A 17500-nucleotide genomic window follows, 5' to 3' on the forward strand; every position below is an offset into this window, starting at 1 on the left:
AATGATATACGAACTTAAGATCTGTTTTCTAAAAAATGCATCAAAACCTAGTGACTTTTTGCTTAAAGATGAGGAGAACAAACATCTGCCAATGGGGTGAGAAAAATAGTGTTAACTCAAAGAGAAAACAGGATCATTTTTCTTGCACCGCTGAAACAGATTTCCTTCCGCTTTAAAGCAGAAAGTCACTTAGCTTTGATATATCTTTCAGCAAACAACTTCATCTCGTCATTACGCTTCTCAAATAAATGTTTAGACGTTTGTGACGAAAAACAAGAATTAAAGAATTAAAATACTTAATAAGGAACTTTACCGATTTTTTTTGTGTGGATGAAAAAATTATGATCACGTTGAATTGAGAATAAACATTAAATGGATTACTATATCAGATATATAATATCAGAATAATATTAATAATGTTGTATTAGTTTAACATTGAATAATAATATTACTATTAAATAATAAAATAATTCGTTTTCATTTTAATACATTAATTTTTTTTATAGATTACTATATCAGATATATAATATCAGAATAATATTAATAATGGTGTATTCGTTTAACATTTAATAATAATATTACTAATAAATACTAAAATAATTTGCTTTCATTTTAATACATTTAATTTTTTTAATGGATTACAATATCAAATATATAATATCAGAATAATATTAATAATGGTGTATTACATTTAATAATAATATTACTAATAAATACTAAAATAATTTGCTTTCATTTTAATACATTTAATTTTTTAATGGATTATATAAATATATAATATCAGAATAATATTAGTAATGGTGTATTCGTTTAACATTTAATAATAATATTACTAATAATTAATAAAAATAATTCATTTTCATTTAACTTTTTAAATGACTTTTTATAGGTGCCCTTTTTTTTTTTTTTTTTTTTTTTTAATGTATTAATCTAGCAAACATACTAACATTTATGCAAACTGACTAAAATCTGAAGTCATTTCAATCCATTCAAAAAAAGAGATCTATTTACATTTTCCGCGTTCTTTTATTACATTATATTTATTTGGTCGCTTTATTTCGCGAAAAGCAACAAATTATGCGAAGGATCAAAGAGCGTTATATGTTCCAGAGAGCTAACATGTTATTATTCTTGTCTCAGGAGGACTTTGATCCACTGATCGAAGCGCTTTGGGTTTTGTTTTCTAATGTTTTCATTTTCAAGCGTGTCTTAAGTCGCTCTCCTCTCGATTCGGGAGGGTTCTGCACGGATCGTTCCCATTGGCTGTTTTTCCGTTATTGTTCGAGCGGCAGGGTCTGGAAAACCACATCACTCACGGTCTGAGTCAGCAAACACAATACAGGGGTTCTTCCCTCCCAGCTCCAGAGTCACTCTTTTCAGGTTGCTCTTGGCCGCCGCCGCTTTGATCAGCTGACCCACCTGAACACAAACAATAACAACAATTACCAAACGCTAGCGATGCTCTTGTGAACATCAGCTGGTTTGTTGTGTAGATAATGATGGGAGACATTACAGGTAAGAGGGCCCAGATTCAGACGCCTGATTTCTGAACAGAAAGGCGTCAAATTTCCAGGAGAAAAATCAAAAACGTATCTGTTAGTCTCATATGGAGGAAGTAAATACACCTTTAAATCCATGTTCTTATAAATTTTGGACATATACACACACACACATATATATATATATATATATATATATATATATATATATATATATATATATATATATATATATATATATATATATATATATATATATATATATATATATATATATATATATACACATATATATTTTAAAAAAGCTATAAACTGAAAAAGGACAATATTTACAATATATCTGCATTTTATATTATTATATGCATTATATATTATAAATAAAATTATTAAATTATTAAATATAAATAAAATTTAATTTATTCCTGTGATCGAAGCTGAATTTTCAGCATTTATTTAAAAAATAAATATTTCTTTCTTTCTTATTTGTCTTTTTTTTTTAATTAATACTTTTATTCAGGAGGGATTTTGAATTAATAAAAAGTTATAATAAAGACTTAATAATAATAAATACAGCCTTAAAGAGCAGAAGAGACTTCCTTAAAACATGAATTATTGCTAATCCCAAACTTTCGAGCGTACGTGTATATACATATATCTTTATTTCAGGATGCTATACGTCAAAATGTTTCAATGCATTTATATTAAACAGAATATATTTTTTAAAAAGACATTGGCAGACGGTAGATATATTTTAATGCCATTTAAAGTTAATTTTGGTCTAAATAAAATACATTTTCAATTCCAAAAAGCAGAACTTATATTTTTTGGTATGTGTATGTCTGCAATTTGCGTCTCTTGGTCTTTGTGTTTCAAGGCTTTAAACGTTCCTGTCATTTCCCTCACCTCTGTGGAGCCTGTGAAAGCCACTTTGTCGATGTTCATGTGACTGGCGATGGCCGCTCCAGCCGTTGGTCCGAACCCAGGTACGATGTTCACCACTCCAGGTGGAAAACCGGCCTGTACGACACGAAGGAAAGGACTAAAACACACCAGCCTTCATTCTTTCCTCTAAAGGACGAGGATAAAATGGGAAATGAATAGGTAAAAAAAAATGGCCCGTGGGGACAGAGACGGCTAAACTGCTGATGTACACAAAGAGACACTTTTCTTTTGAGGATTTAAACCGCATTGATCTCATTCATAACGATGAAGACGTAAATCATCTCTTTTTTTGGATGCACGCCGCTTGAATAGAAAGCAAGTGGCGGTTGACTGAAGGCTCGCAGCTGCAGTTTAGTCCTTGTCGTTACGGCTCTCTTTGAAGAATCAGACATGATCATTTGAGCGTTTTGTATAAACAGAGACAGACCAACAACTCATTACCCACAATGCAGCTGAGTCATTACAGCCAGGTTCCCGGCTGGGTTTACGCCAGACAAGACTGAAACTGATGTTCAAACGTTTGAATAAATATATTTAATTACTCATTTCTGCATATAAAATCAGGTATTGTAATGTTGTATTGGAATAGCATAATATTTTGAGTACTTTTTTATTTTTATATAGATATATATATATATATATATATATATATATATATTTATATATTATTATTTATTTATTATATAATTTAGAAATATTTAGAAATATTAAAGAAACAATCCAAGAGAGGCAAAAATATTGTTATGCATATTTTTAAATAAATATTTTATTTTGTTATATATTATATTTTATAAAAGTTTTCATTTTTATATTATTATTTTTTTTACTCTAAAATAAATTATACAAATATTTTTCATTATTTCATTTTATAAAACATTTATTACATAAAATTACACAAAACAACAATTTTTTTGGGATTTATTTAATTTTATAAAAAGTAAGGAATAATACAAATTATTTGCTTTTCATTTATTTATTTATTGCTTTATTCTATTTCATAAAAAAGTAACAAACTATAAAAATATTTGCTTATTTACCAATAAGAATCAACTATTGCAGAGACTAATTACAAAAAAAGTAACAAATTATCCAAATAATTAGCTTTACTTTATTATTATTTAATTTTAGTAAAATTTTTATTCATTATTTATGTTTATAAAAAACCCATTATAAATGTAGATATATTTATTTGATTAAAAATAACAAATTATACAAAAATATTTGCTAAGTGTTACAATGGACTAATCCGATTCAAGACCAATGCAATACTTATTATATCCACAGGGTTGCAAAAAGCCTGTGCCAAATTGTAATTTGTCATCATAATCTCACGATCCCCACGCAGATCAATCATGAATCCCCGGCCGGGAAAACCCTGGCTTGCAAAGTTTGTACGACGCGCACAATCAAACCACAAATTCAAGCAGCGTTGATGCAATCGATCATCGACGTCCGTATTAATAAAATCGACTCACCTCCTTTATGAGCGCTCCGGTGTGAAGGGCCGTCAGCGGGGTCTGCTCGGCCGGTTTGATGACCAGCGTGTTTCCACAGGCCAGAGCCGGCGCCATCTTCCACATAAACATCAGCAGAGGGAAGTTCCACTACGAACACAGACCGTGCAACAAACAATGAATAACCCACACCCCAAGCGTGCCTTACTTTATAATAATCCGTCCAACCGTACGCTGACGTTGTTCAGATGTAACCCCTAGCAACCACATATAAAAATCAGTTTTATTTTTCTGTTTTAGTTATTTACAAATTCAGTATTTTTCCGTTTAAATTTTTAGCGATTATTTTTTTTTTTCCAATTAATTTATTTCTAGCTGGCTTTAATGATTAAACGAAACCGTATTAATCAAAAAGCTTGTCTAATTAATTGAAATTGTGAAACTTACAATATTAAACCGCAATTTTTTCAAAGTTGAACATATATACTTTTGAGGCCCTATGAATTTTTTTTTTGTAGCACTATTTATACATGAAGTAATATTCCTATCACAGTTTCTTCAAGTTGAACCAAACTTTTATTTTGACAGGCTGCTGTAAAGATGTTCAAGTTTCTGTGTGCAGCCTATAAAAACAAAGATTTATATTTTTGTGGTTTAATATTCACAGACGCTAGTCCGTATTATGTTTTGATTTAACATCTCCTTAAGCTGTGGTGGCCTAGCATCTAGAAACACCCTAGCAACCACTCAAAACCCCCTAGATACCAGTCGGGAGAGCCTACGAAAGATACGGCACGTTCGAAGCTGTTGTAAAATACTCTACGAACACACGGTGCACTTTCGCATCCGTGCGTTTGTTCCTGAGGGACTACATTGTTCGGCGGAAGAATATTGTTTTTATTAATGTCGTTTTATTTTGCGTACCAAGCACACGGTATAACCGTTTTATAAAAGCAATGAGCGCCTAACGTAGCTTCTCGGGGAACTGATAGCAGACTAACGCAGTTAATAATGAAGTTATTAGACAGATTTATCAGCGTGAACACAGTGATCGGCGACAGCGTCTCAAAAACGAAACTACACGTTCATCTGCTGATTTCGCACGAAAAGTATCATCGTAGCTTCGTAAAATTACGGTTAAACCACCGATGTCACCTAGATACGAGCCGTCTACGGAGGATTTGATCAAAAACATCTTAACTTGCGTCCCGAAGTTGAACGAAGTTCTTACGGTTTTGGCGAGCAATTATCGACAGAAAGCTCGTTTTTGGGTGAACTATCCCTTTAACTCTAAATCCGCTTCATCGGTTAATGACTCTTTAACAGCAACGCTACGGAGCTAACTCAAAAAATAAAACCGTAAAGACGGCTAAGCTCTGGTTTTCTTGACGTAAGGGCTGTAAAATCAAATGTTTTGTATATTTGTATATTTTTGGAGTATTCGGAGCCGTTGTTACGCAGCAGCCGCCACACGTTTTATAAAAAACGAAGCCTAAAACGTTACGACGGCATGAACGTTGAAGTTACCTCAACCGTCTTTAAATAAAAACACACCATCAAGTCAAACGCTGTTCTTTGTTAAATCAGTTACGTAAATACGTACACAAATCACTTGTTTACCGGTGAAAAGTTGTTATTTTTACATCTTTTTGGACGTTGTCATGGCAGTTAAACTTCTGGATCGCATTTCCCTTTTCTTGTTTCTCTCTCAGAGTGACTCATTTGCTCTGAACGCCAGCGTTGCTTTCTCTAATTACCGCAAAAAACCGATCCCAAATATGAATAATTACATTTACATTTACATTTAGTCATTTTGCAGACGCTTTTATCCAAAGCGACTTACAATTGAGTTATTCCTATCACAGTTTCTTCAAGTTGTACAACAGCGATTCATTTTTTTAGAGAGACAAACAGACAGTGTAAGTGCTTATAACACCCAGTCACAGGAGTGTTCAAATTAGTACATGCCAGAAGGGAATGAATAAACAAGAGGGAGGAGAAGTGAGACAGATGAGAGTGAGAGTATTTTTTTTTTTTTTTTTTTTTTTTTTTTTTTTTTTTTGAGGTTTAAAAGCGATATTGCTGAAAGATGAGTGAGTTTCAGCAGTTTCTTAAAGATTGACAGAGATCCAGCATTCCGGATATGTACGGGAAGATCGCCCACCAGCCAGGAACAGAGAACGATTCTGAGAGTGATGGCTGGATAATGACTTTATGATATGATCTCCGGCGTCCATCGGCGGTTTGTACTTCGTTTCCAAAGCAACCCAAGACAATAAAAAGCCATTTTCGACGACGAACTAAACATTCTCGGATGGCCTGATTTGATAAATGATTTGTAGGCTTTTGTAACTCGTGAAAATTGAGAAAATATGGCGCATCAGTGAAGACAGTAACTTCATCTACAGTCAATGTTACCCACCCAGAATCTTCAAACAGGCCCTTTAATTATCATAACTTTATTATTATCAGAGCAAGGGCGATGCATGGCATTGATTAAACTAGCTTCTTTAAGAGTGTTGGCAAAATTTGCAGAATTCACTTGAACAGAACAGAAAGAGTGACAGAATTAATAGCTTTTAATTGTCATCTTTTTTTACACTAGGTTGTTGGGTGGTTATTAGGGGTTACCCGACATTCACAACCAGGAAACCAGGCAGAACACCCTGGCAACCACTCTGAAACCCTAGCAACCACATAGAAAAATCAGTTTTATTTTTCTGTTTTAGTTATTTACAAATTCAGTATTTTTCCGCTTAAATTTTTATCGATTAGTTTTTTTTTCCAATTAATTTATTTCTAGCTGGCTTGAATGATTAAACGAAACCGTTAAAAATCGTGAAACTTACAATATTAAACCGCACTTTTTTCAAAGTTGAACATATATACTTTTGAGGCCCTATGAATTTTTTTTTTTTTGAAGCACTATTCATACATTAAGTAATATTCCCATCACAGTTTCTTCAAGTTAAACCAAACTTTTATTTTGACAGGTTGCTGTAAAGATGTTCAAGTTTCTGTGTGCAGCCTATAAAAACAAAGATTTATATTTTTGTGGTTTAATATTCGCAGACGCTAGTCCATATTATGTTTTGCATTAAGCTGTGTTGGCCTAGCATCTAGAAACACCCTAGCAACCACTCAAAACCCCCTAGATACCAGTCGGGAGAGCCTAGCAACACACTAACAACCACTCAGAACACCATAGCAACGGAAAAATGTATGGAGAAAAACGGTTAATAGGTTAACAGTAAATTCTCGTACTATATACAGGAAAAAACTGTAAAACATCTTACCAAAAATGTACAATTAATGTTAATTTTACTGTAAAATGTTGTTAATTATACAGTTTTTAGAAGCAATTAGACCAAAATCAATGTAAAAAGTGCATGTAAAAACTGTATACTGATGTTCCCAGAATGCCTTGTGTGACACTCGACATTTCAAAGCGTTTTGCTTAAAATAATAATGTTTTTTTTTATATTTTTTGTACTTTATGTTACATCTTCTGTTGTTTTATTGCCTCATTTAAGCGTCGTGTGTGTTAGCATGACGCTGTTTTGTGATACTGCTTGTGACGAGCTTTGTTTCTTCATGTGCTTTTCTCTTTTGCCGCCTACAATATTATGCTGGTCGTCAAAACTGTACAAAACTGATTTTAATAGCACTGGGTGTTGAATTTACTGCTTTACATTCGAATTTCCTTTTTTTAAATTACAGTTTTATACCGTAAAATTTACCGTTTTTGACCGCAAATGCGTTTTTCTGTATTTTTTTTGTTTAAGGTGTGGAAAAGCCCGTGGTTAAATGCTGCATCAGTGAATAATTTATTGCTATTGAGTCAATAGCATGCAATCACGTGATCAGTAAAAAAGTAACTGTAATCCAATTAACTGTAATTTAACGTAATCTAATTGCAAGTGCTTAATCTCTGGAATCTGATCCTGTAATCCAAATTACCCAGATCTGAGTATCTGTGCAGTTTTGTGGCGTGCGTTGAGATCTTCGGTGGGCGTATGGGAGATATTTCATTACACAGGAGTCGAATCACACTTTCGTTTCATAGCTCACGGTCACGCTGCTTTCCTGTAAGTGGAATTAGTGCGGCTTTAAAGCGGCACCAAAGATCCCCAGGTATACGTCATGAGAGAAAACGGCCTCTGATTGGTCAGGAGAACAAATAAGGTCTCGTGGTTTCGAAGAGTTGCGAGCTTTCATGAACGTATGTAAGCTTCAGCTGCGCGTGAGATCGGAGTACAGCGCAGTCTGCGAGAGGGAGAGGTGTATTTGTGCTCCTCTGTGTGTGTGTGTGTGTGTGTCTTTATCCAAGGTGTTTCCTTACATGCATCTGAAAGACTCTAGACAGGCGTTGGCTACAGTATATAAACAAAGCCATCACGTATGTGTGATCCAACGCTCCTATTGTGTTCATGATCTAAACCGTGTCCAAACATGTTTCTTTTTGACTTCATCTATTTCAAAGCCAACGCTGTCAAATATACAAATGAAGCGCTCGAGTATTTGAGAATAGGATTAATCAGATAATACAGCGATTTGGTGCTTTATTGATTACATGGATCGCCTTTGTTACGATACAAGCTGCTTATAATCGGATGTACAAGCTACTAACAAAATGTACGGACAAGCTTATGTACTTGTGTACATTGATAATAATAGAAATATTTTGTGAGGATATTCGAATGATTTCTGGCAGATCATGTGATCCTGAAGACTGGAGTAATAATGCTGAAAATTCAGCATGATTAAATTACATACATTATATAAAAAATAAATAAATAAAATAAATAAATTATATATATATAATTATATTATATATATAATTATAATATATAATATATATATATAATTATAATATATAATATATATATAATTATAATATATATATATATATATATATATATATATATATATATATATATATATATATATATATATATATATATATATATATATATATATATATATATATATATAGAAAATAATGACCAACTTACACCCAAACTACCAAAGACTGGAATAATGATGAGAGAAAAAAAAAAAAAATATTATTATTATTATCTTATAAATTATCCACCAAAACTATTGTATGGTGCGTTTATTTATTGTGTTAAAAATAATAAAGAAAATAGTGCATTACTTTCTAAAATAATTGTAATACATATTAAAACATTACTGTTTAACAATACATATTCACGAATAAAAAAAAAAAAATGCATGCACAGAGACTTGTTCTTTTTTTAGATTCTGATTTTTTAAATCAGTGAGCCAATGCACGCATGCAAAAAAAACACTTAAATTAAACAACTCATTAAAAATGAATCCGTCTTATTAATGCGCTGTGTAAGTAAAATCTTAATTTTTTTTTAAAACAAATATGCAGTTTAACTGATACTAGTTACACCTACACAGTGATAGACTGAGAACGAATAATACAACTTTCATTCATTTTAATCATAAAAAATACGCTTTATATCGATAATTGTCTTTTTTTGAGCGCTTTTGTATTTTTATGGCCTCTAAATAAAGGTGAAGATTTCAAAGGCTCAAAAATTATATGCGGGACTTCATAAAATAAAAATAAAAAGATATAACAAAATCCTACTTCTATCGAAATGGGATGTGAACGCTGCACAAATGAAACGCGAATGAAAAACAGGCAGAAACTCACCGGAATAATGGCTCCGCAAACACCGACGGGCTCGTGTTTGGTAAAACACACAAAGTTTTCATCTGTTGGGAGGAAGAAAGAAAGCAATGAGGAAGTCAAGAGGCACTAGACGTTATAACACGCACTAAGCTCCCCTTTGATATACAATCATTGTTTCCTTGGGAAGCTCTTGGATGTGACCACCGAAAACCAAACATGGGAGACAAAGCATTGGGGAAAAACACACAGCGGCCGTTTGAACGGGCCACACAAAGCTCTGGTCAGGAAGAGTGTATATGTTCTGCTGCTTTTTTCCCTCTGCTTTCACCGGAGACACATTGAAACGAGAGAGGCCTGAGGTGTGTGAGAAGTCTGGGCAGCGGTTCAAACCCGCTGCTGATCTGCTCTTGGCTTGGATGCACACCTTTGTTCGCCCTCAGCGCTCTCCTTCTCCCTTCGCTCTCTCTCCCAGGAGTCAGATATCCAGCCGGGGTAACGTAAGGTAGCAATGCTGTTTTATCACATCTCTTCGCACTTGAACCTTTCCGTTGGAAAACGCCGCTACGATTGGCCAATTTACCACTTCCTTGTTCCAACGTGCATCCAGTTATTGAACGCAGTCTGCCTGAAAACCGACGTTTAGCTCATCGAGTCGACGCGGGCCTCTTCGCTACGGCGAATATCAGAAAGCTATTCATTTCTACATTATGCATTTTAAAATGCTATTTATTGCTGTAATCGAAGCTGAATTTCCAACAGCATTTACGTGATCCTTCAGAAACCGTTCTAATGTAACGATTTTCTGCTCAAGAAGCATTGCTGAAACCGTTGAATGTGTTATATTTTCAACGGTTTTGGAGGATTGGACAAACACCAGAAGAACAGCGTTTATTCGCAAATAGTAACATTGAGTCTTTGCTGTCATTTTGATTCGCCCAAAAAAAACCCTGAACTTTCCCAGAATGCATTTTAATCTGACCTCAGCGTAAAAAATGCAAATAATGCCAAAATGTCAAATAAGCGATATAATTTTATGCATTTTAACGCACACAAAACCGCCCATTTCGTTTCCACCTCATATATAAACGCACGCATTGAAGCCGTGTGTTTTAGTATTTATGCATTAACATTCGGACTTTTTAGCGTTGATGTGTGCGACGTATCGCGATGCTTATACGAGAAATACAAAAATGATCTGAAATTCTGACATGCTGTCGATCACGGCGGCCCCGGTTTAGCCAGAAGAGGCGTACTGAAAGGCGCGCTTCGTAAGGCACCCTGAAAGTCATCCGATCAAAACTACAAACGCGCACGCATGACATTTCATATAAGTGTGCGCGGATAGGTGGGAGCCACGTCTGTTAATCTGGCGCAGCCGGCCTCTCCGAGCCCTGACCTTCTCGTGTTTCTCCACGCCGCAGTGTGTCGGGGTGATTACAGACTTGACGACTCCCTCGCACAATGCTCATCTCTGGCTGGGATCTAACTGATCCGACAGCGCTGCTTATCAAAGGTTAAATTTACATGGCTTTATTTCAGCAGGACTGTTCAAAGAGCCTCACCCTCCGACTTCTAACGTCGCGGCGAGTTTCCAGAAGCCGGTAATGCATCTGTCCGCATAAATATATAAAAAACAAACTACTGCAATCTGACAGGCTGAGAAGCAAACAAACAGAACGTATCTGAGGTCTAACACGCATGTGTGCGGAGCCACGGCTGAAACCCAATCAAAGAGCTGAACCGAATCCTACCGTATCATATTTGATACGCAAACCTCAACTTGATCAAAACTCTCCTCTCCATGCCTTCCATCGTCTACTATTACGCTAAATTGTACTATTTAGCAAGTTAAACGATTATATTTAAGCTCGTGTTTCTTATTTATTGTAATAATCCTTATGTAATAAATATAAGAATATTAATTTTATATTATAAGTAGCATTCCAAGAAGAACATGTACTGAACTGAAGCTATTTTTATTTTTTTTTTAAATGTGATTATCAAATAGAACAATCAGGTTTTTAAGGAACCTCTCGAACATCGTTGCATTGCGTTATACATTATACATTCATCAACATCCAAAAAAAAAGGTTTTGTGAACGTAATATGTGTGTGTGCGCTATAATTATTAATTATATTAGAAATGCACACACATGTACGCATATATATTTACAAAAATATGTTTATATGTAAAATAAAATATGATTAGAAATATATACACATGCAAAAAAATTCTAAATATATGCTGTATGTGTGTATTTTTATACATGCGTGATAAATATACGGTATATACACACATATTATGTTCACAAAAACTTATTTTGGACGCGGTTAATCATTGCCCAGCATTCATTTAAATCATCTTAATAAGATAATGCATTTTTAAAGATCTCATCAATTTACTCACTTTTTGACCATATTAATATCAACATCTGCACCAAATAACAAGTTTCAGTTTTTTTCCCTCAACGACGACCTCCATGTTCTCACTACAGCGTACTATTTGCAAAAAAGACCAAAGCTAATTTCGTCCAAAACGTTCAATAAGCTTTTCCAGTTCCCCCAATTATTTTTTTTGACCCGTTATTTCATATGTCAGGCTTCACGAGCTTAATTCGCCCAAAAATGTCAGACACGCATGGAAAAGACATCTTCATCTGCTGAGGATCCAAAGCGGCACCCGCACAGAGCGATCCACCTCTGGCCGCGGGGGGGAAATGTCAAATTGGCCGGATCGGTCTTATAATGGACGCGTCGACCGTCGGGGGTTAATCCGCCCCAATGCGACGAACCGTAAACGACACGTTTTTTTTCCAAATAAACACTTGAGTCGGGCTTGACGTATGCTAATTGGCAGGTGTTATCAATGGGGGGAATTCAAAGCGGCTTCGGTCACGCACCGTTTTCCAGCCCTCAAAAGAGCGAGATATTCAATCTGGCCGCTGATTCCCTGAACTCCGGCTCATCCGCGGCACCAGCGGTCGCACCTCAGCGATTAGGATCAGAGCCTCTTCCTTTTCCTTTGTGTGCCAGGGCTTTCGTCTTTTAACGCTTTATTTGAATCTAATCAGGGGGAAAGGAGGGAAGCATGTTTTGTCTATTGAGTATCCTGGAGTGGCAGGAATGCTGGGGGATAAGGACGAATTAGAGGGGGATGATATACCACCCAGGGCTGGAGGGAACCCATCAACCCTCTCATGCTCATTAACTCATCTCTAGTACGAAGAGGACTACACCGACTGGATTGGACGTGTTCGAGCTGAATTGGGAGGGACTTTTAAATTGGAAATTCGGAATTCGTTCGCACGCAGGAAGCCGGATGCTCGCGTTCAAATGTAAAAGTGAAGACAGCAATTTCATAATTACTGACTGGTGGAAACATACAGATTACTTGTGCTTCACAAACGAAAAAATACACACTTCGCTATTAAACGCTCAAATTGACGTTTGTTCTTTTGAACTTGTTCATTAAAGTGTCCTTTAAAATGCATCTCAGTTTCCACCAAAGAAATTAAATCATAATAAAATAGTAATAATAAAGTATTAGGCGAGTTGAAGGATCATGTGACACTAAAGGCTGGAGTAACGATGCTGAAAATTCAGCTTTGATCACAGGAATAAAATACATTTTGCAACTTACAGCAATGGAAAACAGGTTTTTTTAAATTATAATAACATTTTACAATGTTTCGGATTTTACTGTATTTTTAATAAAGTAAATGCAGCCTTGGCGAGCATAAGATTTTAAGAAAATTTCACTTTTGTAAGATAGTGTATACCTGCTAGCGTACACCTATTATTTTTTTAGATTTTACTTCAGGTCATTATTAATTATGCATAAATTATGGATTTTTTTTAAATGCCAGAAAAGAGCATTTAACTTAGACACATGCTGTAATATTTTACTGCATTTTACAACCACTTAATTTCCCAGAATGCTCCAATTTACCCCACCTTTCAAAATACAATAACAGCACTGAATGACAACGAGAAGAAAAGTTCAACTGGCTTCATTACTCACCGACCGGCATGGTTTTCCCATGAATCTTATCCGTCCAGCCGGCGTAATATCTCAGGGTCTTAATGCTGCCATCAAGATCAACAAAGAAGGCATGCAGGAAGGGTTTGCCAGTGTCCATTGACTCTAGAGTCTAAAAAAACGAGAAAACATTCGGTTCAACTACCGCAAACCAATTATGAGAGCATAAAAGCATAGAGTTATGATTTTATTAGCAATCTGTTTCAAATAGGCGTTTTTATTGGGCCTTTTCGAGAGCTACAAATTTCATACGAATGGACGCCAAAGGACGCCAAGATTTAGGGAGTTAGCAGGGCCAGGAATTAAACAATAACACAAATAATAAATTCTGCTGCCCTCCAACAATAAAAAACAACGTCAACGTGAGGAAAAAGAAAAGCATGCGGGTAAGAGCGCGGCTGGAGTCCCTGGCAGAGTTCACACTCTTGAGAGCCGTGATCCGAGACTGGAACGGTCCGATGGCTGAACGCTAAACGACGTTGCGTTCAAGACGCAATTAAAGTAAAGCGTGATCGATCTGACATCTCAAGCTACTGACAGCCTCCCAAAATGAATCGTACCAGATAATCACGCCGGGTGTGTTTCGCATTTCCGTGCTGGAGCTCATTTGCGTGGGAAACAAGCAAAACATTCGATCCGTCCTTTCTGTTCAAAAGGCCCCGCAAATGGCTCAACGGCAACGAGGCAGCGCGGTGCGAGACAGAGATCGCTCTAACCTCCCTATCCCCAAATCTGTTCTTTATTTCCACCGCGCAGTTATTGAAATTATACTCCAGGATCACAGGACATGTTTGCAATTAGCAATCACGTGCGATCTAAAAACATTACTTCACTCACATCTGCGCAATTTCATTCACAAAAGCGGCGGCGGCTAATATGATCTGGCAGGTAGAACGGGACGAAAAGCGACTCGAGCAAGGCTTTAATTACGTGAAAACCGACCGTGATGCCGCGCCGAGAAACAAACAACAACGTGAGCGAAGACAACGACATTTAAATAGACAGACTGATTCGCGAAGCTTTACCAGAGAACTTGCCTACAGCTTTTGCTTTCCCAAAAGCAACTACATCCTAAACTGCGATGTTTTAATTGAGAAGGCTTGAAAACCGGACCGCCGGGTCGACGCTCGCGCCTGCAAGCGGCGTCTGACGAACGCATCCAGACAAGCGCGACAAGCTTATCGACACTGTGACTAAAAACAGGCCGCAGCCGTTGTAACGAAGCGGCAGGTGCGCGGCTTCCTGAAACCGTTTTGTGTACGAATCCATGCGCATAGTCTTTACGATCTCCAATAATGGACAGACATTTCATTCTGATTGAGCTCGGTTGGTGCACACGTTCAGATTTTGTTCTTTTCTCTTTGACGCTTACATATAAGCAGTAAGGGTTGCCGACGTGAGCGACTGTATAGCTAAATCCTGATATATCGTACTTGTATCGTTTAAAACGGAGTACGAGTAGTCGTTTCGCATTGACATGAATGGGTTTAGGCTAGTTGCACATACCGTGGTGCATTAAAGTATATTTTTTTGCTTTCATGTTAACACACATAAATGCTTATATGCTCGAACAGCATGCAGAAATAATGAATCCCGGATCGGAAACACAGCAAAAGTTGTATCCCACTTTATTTTGCAATGCAATTACTTTGAGTGTGTGAGACTTTATCCTTTTTCACACTTTTGGCTTCTGGATTGGCGCTCGCATGGTAGATGGTTTTTTTCTGGTGACAATGGCGTCCATACTTAACAAGCAGCTTTATCTTTGCCAAGTAGATACTACGAATGCGCAACTAACATTTCGCAACTAAATTGTTGCATGGTTCGTTTCATTTTGGCACTTATATAATTCAGTTTTGAGTTTTGTCCTTCTGTTCATTTGGAGCTAGCTGTGACTCTCCAAATAAAGTTTTTCTTCTTAGTTATTTGCTGGAGTAATTATAGCATAAACGCACACCGTATCAAAGATTAGAGACTTTGGTGGCCTTGGGAAACACATATTAAACAAGATTTGGCTTGTATTCGTGACTTTATTACTATTGTATCGGTATTACAATGTTGCATTGAATTCAGTACATGCTTCAACTTGACTGAGTCCGAATTTATTCTTGGAACAATGGTCATCCAGATATCAACACTGCTGTTTTTAAATCATGATGTGGTATTTTGAGGGAATGGTTTACCAAATTAAGGTGTGCATTCAAATGTAGCCTACGGGAGATTAAGAAATGTAACCATTCGGCCATATAAGTTACAAAAGAGTAAAATGTTGTGTAAATTTTATAGCATAACAGAAAAGGTAAGTGTTTAAAGGGCATGCTAACGTAATAGCCACAGACCTGCAATGGGAACTAGAATAATTTTGAAAAAAACAGCTAAAATTAAAACTATTTGCACTATAAACCAGTGTGTGTTCGAATACGATGAAGAATTAAAATACTACAATACTGTTTTTGTAAAAAAAACCCAATGTCACCGGAAACCAACAAGCAAGGCCACCACCAGTGATGCGCAGTTAACTTTTTTTTCTAGATTTTTAATTTTTAATTATAATATATTAATCGTTAATGCATCACCAAATAAAAACAGAAAAACGTGGTATTGATAGGGGAAAAAAATATATGCCTAATGCATGTCATATCATAACAGTACGCCAAATCGACACATAAACTCGTGCTACTAATATTGTGTGCCCACCTTCTTTGTTACAATCTTTGTGATACCACTATTGTTTTCGCACTTAAAACTCCCGAGTGGTTTACTACGTCGCATTCACTGATAATAAACTATTTCAAATGAACAATATTGATGATAATAAATAATATAATGATACGGGAGTCGCTTTGGACTCGTTTTTCTGATCGAGTTTTAAAAAAAATGGCGGCGCGTTACAAACGAGGCGGGCGCGACGACGCTTTACGCAAACGAGCAGCGACGCGAATATAGCGCGGTCGCGTCGACCTACTCACCGCGAGCACGGCGCGCTCCCGCTCCAGCAGATCCGCGAGTCTGTGCAGCAACCGGCCGCGGCTCGACGCGTCCATCCGCCGCCACTCCGAGCCTCTCCGGCCGGCCGCTCGGGCAGCTCTCACCGCCTCATCCACATCAGCCTGAGCAAACACACCGACGATTAAACTACACTCACCACAAACACGATAAACATCGACAAACATCTCAGGTGAAGCCTCTCTCATCACATATCTGAAAGTGAAACTTTAAAAGCAAACTATGTTAGCTGCCAAGTCGTTATACAGTTAAATAACCATGTTTATATTCATGACAGGCTTAGGGTATATATATATATATATATATATATATATATATATATATATATATATGTGTGTGTATATATATATATATATATATATATATATATATATATATATATATATATATATATATATATATATATATATATATATATATATATATGTGTGTACATATATATATATATATATATATATATATATATATACTTATGTACACATATATTTTTTACTTATGTGTGTGTATATATATATATATATATATATATATATATATATATATATATATATATATATATACACACACACATAAGTAAAAATATATATGTGTAGATATATATATATATATATATATATATATATATATATATATATATATATATATATATAATAGCTGAATTACTTATAGCTACACAGTTTATTGTATATCATCCAAAATAATGCAAAAAATAAACAAACTTAGCTTGCAAAATAAATAAACTCTCATGCATATTCATAGTTTAACCGACAAAAGTGCAGTCTACTTAAACCTTACAATTAAATTACAAGTAGCTATATGAAGTAAATAAATATAAGCGTTCTCACATATCTGACAAACTCTTAAATCAGTCACCTGCGCGCATCAATAGCTC

General features: G+C 35.6%; 1 protein-coding gene across 3 annotated transcripts in view; it reads right to left on the bottom strand.

The window, feature by feature from the left end:
* Positions 1 to 17500, bottom strand: part of aldh1a3 (aldehyde dehydrogenase 1 family, member A3) — a 41967-nt gene that overhangs the window by 6411 nt on the left and 18056 nt on the right. For 2 of the 3 annotated variants that reach the window (XM_043244087.1, XM_043244088.1), the window contains 6 exons: positions 16572 to 16712; positions 13585 to 13714; positions 9585 to 9646; positions 3917 to 4045; positions 2403 to 2516; positions 1317 to 1419 (listed from right to left, as the gene is read on the bottom strand). In XM_043244087.1, the coding sequence (XP_043100022.1) occupies positions 1317 to 1419; positions 2403 to 2516; positions 3917 to 4045; positions 9585 to 9646; positions 13585 to 13714; positions 16572 to 16712 (679 nt within the window). The remainder of the gene's footprint in view (positions 1 to 1316; positions 1420 to 2402; positions 2517 to 3916; positions 4046 to 9584; positions 9647 to 13584; positions 13715 to 16571; positions 16713 to 17500) is intronic. The other variant, XM_043244089.1, reaches the window with a different exon arrangement.

Source organism: Puntigrus tetrazona, chromosome 7, assembly GCF_018831695.1.
Source record: "Puntigrus tetrazona isolate hp1 chromosome 7, ASM1883169v1, whole genome shotgun sequence".
Lineage (NCBI taxonomy): Eukaryota > Metazoa > Chordata > Actinopteri > Cypriniformes > Cyprinidae > Puntigrus > Puntigrus tetrazona.